This window comes from Varanus komodoensis, unplaced genomic scaffold, assembly GCF_004798865.1.
Source record: "Varanus komodoensis strain SLA01 unplaced genomic scaffold, ASM479886v1 scaffold47, whole genome shotgun sequence".
NCBI classification, from domain to species: Eukaryota; Metazoa; Chordata; class Lepidosauria; order Squamata; family Varanidae; genus Varanus; species Varanus komodoensis.
Genome location: NW_025336045.1, coordinates 7,916,264 through 7,925,848, shown reverse-complemented (window position 1 = coordinate 7,925,848; position 9,585 = coordinate 7,916,264). Strand labels below are relative to the sequence as shown.

Genomic DNA, 9,585 nt, shown 5'->3' with positions numbered 1-9,585 from the left:
TGGGTAGATTCATTTGCTTTTACTGCTGACGAACTTATGGGGTTTGCTGTTTAATGCATGCAGCCCTTTAGCACTGATTTTGACTCTGCAGGAAGCTGTTCTCCTGTTCAAAATATATGAAAGGAGTCCTACTAGTTTATAGTGTAAGATTAAAAATAACAGTTTTTAGTGACTGAACAAGAGCTGCAGCTAAATCATAATGAAGATATACATAGCATTAAGGTAAAAAATGATATATGCAGTGTTATCTTCATTTTAGATGTCAAAAGGGTTTTGCGGCTCCTGGTGTTTTCTTTTCTGTGTGAAATGGGTCCAAATGGCTCTTTGAGTGTTAAAGGTTGCTGACCCCTGGTTTAGACAAATGTGTTCACTGCCAGGCCTTCACTCCTCAGGCTCAAAAGAACCAGGAAAATCACCTCAAAAAGCTGCTGTGGGACCAAGCTTTGATGGCAATAAGGGAGGCTACCATAGCTCCACCCACCAGCCCTACTGCCTCCACAGAGCGCGCGCCTCTCCATACCGAACAAGGGGACAACACTAAAACCAAGAAAAGGGGTTTGGAATGGTCTCAGTCGCCTAAAAAGCAAAAGGAGAAAAGAAAACATCTTGAGATCAAAGGGACTGCTAAGACAAAGTGTCCCAAAAAGGACAAGCTGGAGAGGAAACATAAGAAACACTCTTGTTCAGCTCACAAGGACTTACCATTCCCACTTGTGATGGGACCGAGTGCCTCAGTACCGAGTGTACCTCTGATCCGTCTACTGTCAGTCCAGACAACACCGCAACCATCTCCAAGTTGCGTACCGAGACCCTCTCCACGGGCATCACTGAGACCTAGATCCAACCCAGTTGAGTTTCAAGCCCTGGAACTAATATCAGATGGAGAGATTAGAGATTGCCCACCCACTAACTGCCACCTTCCCAATGTTCGGTGCAATTGGTCCATGACTATCAGGAGCCAATCTGTCCTCCCACTCCAATCCTCTATGGACATTTATCCTCAGGCGCCTCATTGGGATCGACACGCCAGCCTCCTCTTTCTTTCGGCACCAACCCGGTATGTCCATAAAGAAGCGATACTGGATGCCACCTCCATATGGAGGCTTTGGACCCGAGGACTATGGCCCAGGATTTCTGTGGGAATACTGCCACCCCTACAGATTCCCATGTTCACCACCACCAATGTGTCAAAGATGACCCCTGAAACACCACCAACGGCTCAGAATCTTCCATTTACCTCAGCGGCCACTACCGCTCATCTGGAAAAATCCCCTGCTTGTTCATCCTCTTCGAGCACTGCTTACTTTTTGGAATCAGATTCAGAGAACACGGAACAGGCATTGACATCCCCCGACCTTATCATATTGACTCAAGGCCTGGGATTGCCTGGCAAAAGTATGGGATGCTTCTCTGACCTGCTAGTCCTTATGTCCAGCTCCCTTGGTATCACTATCCAGCGACTTATGGAGCAGGATCCAGACAAAATCTGCGATATTATCAGGACAGAGGATGCAGTTCCTGTGGCTCTGCTATTCATATCGACCTTATGTCAGGTGATGTTGGAGCCTTGGCAAGTACCAAACCAGACACATCCCACCTCTCAGTGCCTTGAGTCAAATGTATATTTATTTTATTTATTAAAACATTTTTATGCCGCCCCATTCGCCGAAGCCTCGGGGCGGCTTACAACATAGATAAAACAAGTTAAAATCCATACAAAATAATCTTAATTAAAACTCACATTATAAAATAAGCCGCCCTGGCCAGATAAAATTCAATTGTATTTAGCATTTAAAATGTTGCTTAAATAAAAAGGTCTTAGCCTGGCGCCGAAAAACAAATAACGACGGCGCCAGGCGGACCTCTCTGGGGAGCGCATTCCATAACTTAGGCGCCACCGCTGAGAAAGCCCTTCTCCGAGTAACCACCCTCCTAATTTCTCTCACGGAGGGCTCCCGGAGAAGGGCCTCTCCCGCCGATCTCAGGGGGCGACTGGGCAAATATGGATGTAAGCGCTCCTTCAGGTAACCAGGACCCAAGCCGTTTAGGGCTTTATAGGTCATTACCAACACCTTGAATTGGGCCCGGACTTCAATGGGGAGCCAGTGAAGCTGACGGAGAACTGGCGTCATGTGAACATAACGTCCAGTCCCCGTCAGCAGCCTGGCAGCTCTATTCTGAACCAATTGAAGTATCCGGACCGTCTTCAAGGGTAGCCCCACGTAGAGCGCGTTACAGAAGTCAAAACGGGAAGTCACCAGCGCATGAGTCACTGTTGCAAGGCAGTCGTACTCCAGGTAGGGGCGCAGCTGATGAATCAGCCGAAGCTGGAGGAAAGCGCTCCTCGCCGCTGTTGTCACCTGAGCTTCAAGTGAAAGCTCCGGGTCGAGGAGCACTCCCAAGCTGCGGACCTTGTCCCTAGGAGGGAGTGCAACCCCATTCAGGACAAGGTTCAGGTCACCTTCTCCGAAGCCCGAACCGCCAACCAACAGGACCTCCGTCTTGTCTGGATTGAGCTTCAGTTTATTGGCCCTCATCCAGCCCATTACCTCGGCCAGGCACCGGTTCAGTACAGCCACTGCCTCACCTGGATTGGTGGAAAACGAGAGGTAGAGCTGGGTATCATCAGCATACTGATGGGTCCGCAGCCCACACCTCCTGATGACCTCTCCCAGCGGTTTCATGTAGATATTGAACAGTAAAGGGGACAAAATGGAACCCTGCGGTACCCCATGGCAAAGCTGCCATGGCGCAGAGCCATAGTCCCCCAACACCACCTTCTGGAGTCGGTCGTTGAGATAGGAGCGGAACCACCGCAAAGCGGTGCCTCCGACCCCCAATCCCGCCAGCCTATCCAGAAGGATACCATGGTCGATGGTATCGAAAGCCGCTGAGAGGTCCAGGAGAACCAACAGGGACGCACTCCCCCTGTCCTTCTCCCTGCACAGGTCATCGTACAGGGCGACCAAGGCAGATTCAGTACCGTACCCGGGTCTGAAGCCGGACTGAAATGGGTCCAGATAATCAGTTTCATCCAAGAGTGCTTGGAGTTGTCCCGCCACCACTCGCTCTAACACCTTGCCCAGAAACGGGATGTTGGCCACTGGTCTATAGTTAGCGGCCATCCCTGGATCCAGTGACGCCTTCTTCAGGACCGGTCGGACTACTGCCTCCTTTAAAGGGGCAGGCACCCGACCCTCCCTCAGAGAAGCGTTAACCACTTCCAAGATCCAGGTTCCAATCCCGTGCTTGGAATCCTTTATTAACCAAGACGGGCAAGGGTCCAGAAGGCAAGTGGTAGGACGTACTCGTCCAAGCACCTTGTCCACATCATCGGGCCGCAATAACTGAAATTCATCCAATAATTCTGGACCAGACGGCAGCGTTGGTGTCTCCCTTAAAACCTCTGAATCAATAGTGGAATCCAGCTCGTGACGAATCTGAGCGATTTTCTCCCTAAAATGCTCGGCAAAGTCGTCACAGCGGGCCTTTGAGGGTGGAATCAGCTCTTCCTTTGGCCCTGGGTGAACCAGGCCTTGCACCACTCGAAAGAGCTCCGCCAGACGGCATTGTGAGGAGGCAATGGAAGCGGAGAAGTGTCTCTTTTTCGCCGCCCTCACCGCCACAGCATAGGCCCGATAGTGGGCTCTTAAGTGTGTTCGGTCAGATTCATCACGTGATTTCCTCCACCTATGCTCTAGCCGTCTCCCAACCTGCTTCATTGCCCTCAATTCTGGAGTGTACCAAGGGGAAGAGCGGGCTCTGCCCGGTGGGAGAGGACGCTTAGGAGCGATCGTGTCTACAGCCCTGGTCATCTCCCCATTCCACAGTTCAACCAGAGCCTCGACAGGAGCACCTGTCTTGTCAGCCGGAAACTCCCCCAGAGCCTTCAGGAATCCTTCCGGATCCATCCGGCTCCGGGGGCGGACCCACACAATCGGGTCTGCACCCTTACAGAGGGAGATGTCGCTCTCGAGCACAAACCTCACTAGGAAGTGATCTGACCATGACAGGGGAGTCAAGCATAAATTCCTCACCCTCAGACCACCCTCTTCCTGCCCCGTCGAGAAAACCAGGTCCAGAGTGTGTCCACGTTCATGGGTCGGGCCGGTGACATGTTGAGACAGCCCCATGGCCGTCATGGAAGCCATGAAGTCCTGAGCCGCCCCGGTCAAACTAGCCTCGGCATGGATATTGAAGTCCCCCAGGACCAGCATCCTGGGGGTCCTCAACACCAGGTCCGAGACCGTTTCCGTCAGCTCAGGCAGGGAGACTGTTGGGCAGAAGGGTGCACGGTACACCAACAGAATCCCCAATCTGTCTCGGTCGCCCAACACCAAGTAGAGACACTCTAGCCCTGGTCTCGAAGGGACAGGAAGTCCCGTGAGAGTGATGGAGGCCCGGTAAACCAAAGCGACCCCCCCCTCCCCTCCCCTCCGGCCGTGCACAGTGCTGGACCATATACCCGGGCGGGCACAATTGAGAGAGGGCAACATCCCCCCCCTCTCCCGCCCAGGTCTCCGTTATACAGGCCAGGTCAGCCCCCTCATCCACAATCAAGTCATGGATGAGGGCAGATTTATTGGCCGACCTGGCATTAAACAACAGCACCGTCAGGCCCGAGGGGCGACTGACAAGACTCCCTGGCACCTTCTGGCTGGGAGCAAAACCAGAAGTAGGGACAGGTGTCAGCCATCTGTCCCTCCTTCTTCTATGCGGACACGTTAAGCCCCCACCGCTATTACGTCCATTGCCCATCACCACACCAATGGCGGCGCCAGTGCGCTCCCCAGGAAACTCAGGCGGCAACATGGCCAGGGACGACTCCATAAAAACAAGTTAAAACACTTTAAAATTATAAAACATTTAAAATTGGCCGTTCAACAGAAGGGACTGCCACAACAAAAGAGCAAGTCCCCTGGCCAGCCTAGCCCCCCCCGAACAGCCCCCCCAAACGGCGGCAAACCGCCCTTTGGCCGACGCCCTTTGGCCGCCGGCCCCGGCCGCTGCTGGTGCTTTGTAGCCGCCGGCAGCCCGACGCCCCACCCCGTCCGGGCACGCCTGCCACGTGTGCAGGGGCGTGGCAGGGCAGTCAGGTAGCGGCGGAGTCGGCGGCGCGGCGCGGTCTTCGCGCGGTCTTCGGGCGCGTGCGCGGCGCGGTCTTAGGGCGCGTGCGCGGCGCGGTCTTTGGGCGCGTGCGCGGCGCGGTCTTTGGGCGCGGTGCGGTTCTCGGGCGCGGGCGCGGTCTCCTGCCAGGTGTTGTTCCTCCCGCCGGCGCTCCCCCCTGCGGCGCTTTATAGCCGCCGGCCACCCGACGCCCCACCCCGTCCGGGCACACCTGCCACGTGTGCAGGGGCGTGGCAGGGCAGTCAGGTAGCGGCGGAGTCGGCGGCGCGGCGCAGTCTTCGCGCGGTCTTCGGGCGCGTGCGCGGCGCGGTCTTTGGGCGCGTGCGCGGCGCGGTCTTTGGGCGCGGTGCGGTTCTCGGGCGCGGGCGCGGTCTCCTGCCAGGTGTTGTATAAGGTCAAGGAACAAGACATCCCATTTCTACTGCGACATCCCCATCCTAACTCAGTGGTCATTGAATCCACTCAGGGTCGACAGACCAGAGAACACTCTACACCGACTGATCATGAGGGCTGATAAATTGACATGGTGTCTCACCAGATCTATTCTGCCATGGTCCTTGGACTTTGAATCTCCAATTATGAGCCACTATGGCCTGCTATCAGTATTTTTTGTGGCAAAGAATGGAGTCACTTGCTGCATTCCTCCCTGACCAACAAAGGGACTTGAGCAGACTCTTCATCAATGCAGCTTTCCAAGCAACAGCTAGTGATGGTGAGGCATCATGTTGACTGCTACTTCAGAGCGCTTGTCAGTGCAGTCACCGTCAGTTGACATGCATGGCTCCAAGCTGACAATTTCCCCCAGGAGACTAAGCAGAGAGTGGAAAACATGCTCTTTGATGGCACCAGTCTCTTCCACACCCATACAGATGAGAAGCTGGAGTCAATCCAAAAAGTGCGCCTTACCTTTCACAAAATGGAATGGGGACCCTCTCCTCAGCAAATTTGTAAGTGGCCATGGAATAGGTGGAGTCAATACCACCCCTTCCAACCTTACCACTGGGGTATTCCATGGGTCACCAACCATTCAACGAACAACCTACCCGTCCCTGCCAATCCCAACAACCCGCGAAGTGCCTTGACACCAACAGATGAAACCACTAATGAATCACACCAACTTCCCCTTTCTTCAAAATCTCCTCTCTCATTCCGGGATATATTGCAACATCATCTCCCCGCATGGGAGCCCATCACATCTGATCAATAGGATTTCCTAACTAGAGCACAGATACAAGTAAATTGTGAGACTGCATTGTCTTTGCCAGTCCAGCCTGCGTGCACAGGTTCTACCTGAACTCTTTCATGGTACCGAAGAAAGATGGGGTACTAGCTCTATCCGAAATCTTTCTCCAATGGGTGCATCTATACCGGTATTCTTAATGCCACTGATACTGATGCTGTGAACCTTCCCTAACAATCAGGGCCTCACCTCCCTCATTTGGTGATAGACTACAATATCATCCCCCCACATGGGAGGCCAGCAGGCCTGACCCATAGATCTTCCTGACTATATACCATGTACGCAGAATCAGAGTAGAGACTGCACCATTTTCACCAGTCTGACCCGCGTACACAGTATCTACTCCAACTATATCATGGTACCAAACAGGGATGAGGACGTTCACCCCATTCTAAACTTACCGTACCGAATAAACATAGGAACATTTGCCCCATTCTACGCTAACATGGAGTCAACTGACTCATCAGACTACTGAACTCAAGAACGACTACACTCTAAAATATTCTTCTGTCGCTCAAAGACAATCACATCTTGGAACTAAAACAATTTCCTGTAGACTTTTACCCAACACATGATCACTTCCTAGGTTCGTAGTCGGTTTCGAAGTACAAGATACAATGTCCTCCCCCTTGCCCCGTTACAGCAATGAAGGCTTTGACAAATCATATAACAGATCTATCCATTTATTATAGAACACTGATCTGGAATCAGGTTCAAGACGACACCCTCTTCACAAATCCGGCTGCTGTGCTCAGTTTTCTCCTCAAGCTACCAGACTGTACTGAATAGAGATGGGGACATTCGCCTCTTCCTAGACCTAGGTAGAATTTACTCATCCTGAGAATGTCCATTTTATACAAATCCGAGCCATGGATCAGACCATTACAGCTATGGTTCAACTGCAGTTCCACCCCTGTGCTCTCGTCAACACACACTGATGGTCGAAACCGACCTGACCTAAGGGATACCGTGCCGACCATCGAACCTGACTGCCACACTAGATACTGATGCATCCCCAACTGGATGTGCAACCCATTGTATATTGCTCCCGACTTAAGATATCTCACATACTCACAAAATAGTGAGACATATTGACTGTCTAGAGTTGCTAACAGTGTCCACAGCTCTCCTTCCAAAGTATCCTGGAGGTACAGACCATTCAGATAGTGATGGACAATATGCTGAGCAGTGTTCTACATGAGTTCTCCAAGGCAAATGGGAGAAGTTTAAAAAATTCCAGAGAATGGGAAAAATTAAAATGTGCATGTGCATAAGAAAAAATAGTCTATGCTGTATGAGGAGTGAAACGTTTTCTTTGGGACCTCGGGATTAAAACGATACAATACAGTCTATAAGAACTCAGAGACTAAAAGGTTCAGAAGCAAATAGACTCCTCATTAAGGAGATAAATGCACAGCTAAAGAAGCTACAGGATATATATCTAACTGCTTGTAGTAGTCCAAAATACGGCTGTCTCTTGGTTGTGTGTTAATTTTTCTAAAAAATGCTTACTCCAATAAAAATTGGCTCTGTATTGAGTAATGATTGCAATTAAGTCTTAGGTAGCATTACTACTTTGGTTCTTCTATCTTTCAGAACCTTATCAGAAGACTTCAGTCTGTCAGGGATGCTTTAAGTGAAGCCCTGCACTGAGCAGGAAGTTGGATTCAGTGGCCTTGTAGGCCCTTCCAACTCTATTATTCTATAAATCTGTGAAACAAAATTTAGGATTTATTGACTTTTTCCATGACCCTGCTTGGCTTGCTTCTTTATTAAGTATCATCCTAATTAAAAGTGCTTATAGTTTCAGGGCTGGACAAAAGACAGTTAAGAAAAATTGTATTAGAAGCATCTTTTAAAAATAGATTGGTAAAGAAGAATGATTTTAACAATATATGGAATCTGTTTATTGTACATGTATTAACAAAAAGGGAGGGTGTTAAACCGCCAATGAACATATTGCGATTTAGGATGGAAGGGGGTATTTTGGAAAGAGCAGAAAAATGAAAGAGGAAAAATATACTAGGCAGCCATGGTTCCAGTGGAGGGGTGCACTAAAGGTCACTTTTTTAAAAATATATATTTTGTATATTGTGTGTTTTTTGTTATGATTTTTGTATTTGTATCTTTTAAAAAATAAAAATGGGGAAATTCCAAGTATTAATAGATATCTAAGTTCCAAGTGCTAGTTATTGGCCTCCAAACTATTTAGCTATAAGGAATATCTGGCCACCTCTCTTCCCACTTCATCTCACTGTTTTATTATCTAAAATATCTATATTGACCCCTTTATGTATTAATAAAATGTGTGCTGTGTGCTGCTTCGTTCTGTTCTTGTAGGAGTAAAGCTGCCAGCTTTTGCAAACTCTCCAACAAGAGGGAACCATCATGGTGCAGTGATGGTTCTGATTCACTGGAAGTCGAGTTCAGGGTCCTTTTTCTTGCCTCAGCATTCCAGCTATTTATGGAAGGTGCTGAATACAAATCAGTTGTATATCTCATTTCAGCTGCCTATGGACTGTACATATGAACATAGGGAAAGTGATTGTAAAACAGGAAGAAAATACATTTAATTAAAATTTTATCTGATTTAGCATTAGATGCCACCATACCTAATACATAGTAAACTTCATGATATTCTGCTGGTTCATTAATTTCCATTCTCCCTAAACTTCAGCTTTCCGTACAAACAATGTAGCAGATTAACTGTTCCTCCTCTTTAATCAAGGTATACGGCTGGGGTTATAACGGCAATGGCCAACTAGGTCTGGGAAATAATGGCAACCAGTTAACACCGTGCCGAGTGGCAGCACTCCAAGGTGTTTGCGTAATGCAGGTGAGTATAAAGTTCCACTTAGTTATGAGTTTCTGTCTTGTCTCAAAGATTTGTGCTTAGAACTGTAGCTTAGAACTTCCAGTTTCACATTGGAAGAACATACGGAAGAAGTTTGCTTATTTATTTATTCATCTGTACCACCCAGAAAATAAAGTTTTACACTTAGTTGACAATATAAAACCATAAAATACAAAAACACAATAATATTTTAATGTTTTAAAGCAGAATAAAACCATAGTAAAAGCTAATAGTAGTGCAAAAATGTGAAAATAGATTAACACAGTTTTTAAAATGGACTAAATCATTTACTTAAAAAAATGATTTCACCTGACACTGCAGAGATAAGTGTGAAGCAAGTCTTTCTGTCGCAGGCATTCCTAAA

At 48.9% G+C, this 9,585-nt stretch overlaps 1 protein-coding gene across 14 annotated transcripts in view; it reads left to right on the top strand.

Annotated features, from left to right (window-relative positions):
* The window catches only part of RCBTB1 (RCC1 and BTB domain containing protein 1), a 55,842-nt gene that overhangs the window by 14,726 nt on the left and 31,531 nt on the right, over positions 1–9,585 (top strand). For 9 of the 14 annotated variants that reach the window (XM_044445097.1, XM_044445104.1, XM_044445100.1 and 6 more), the window contains exon 6: positions 9,096–9,203. In XM_044445097.1, the coding sequence (XP_044301032.1) occupies positions 9,096–9,203 (108 nt within the window). The other 5 variants (XM_044445096.1, XM_044445093.1, XM_044445094.1 and 2 more) reach the window with 2 other exon arrangements.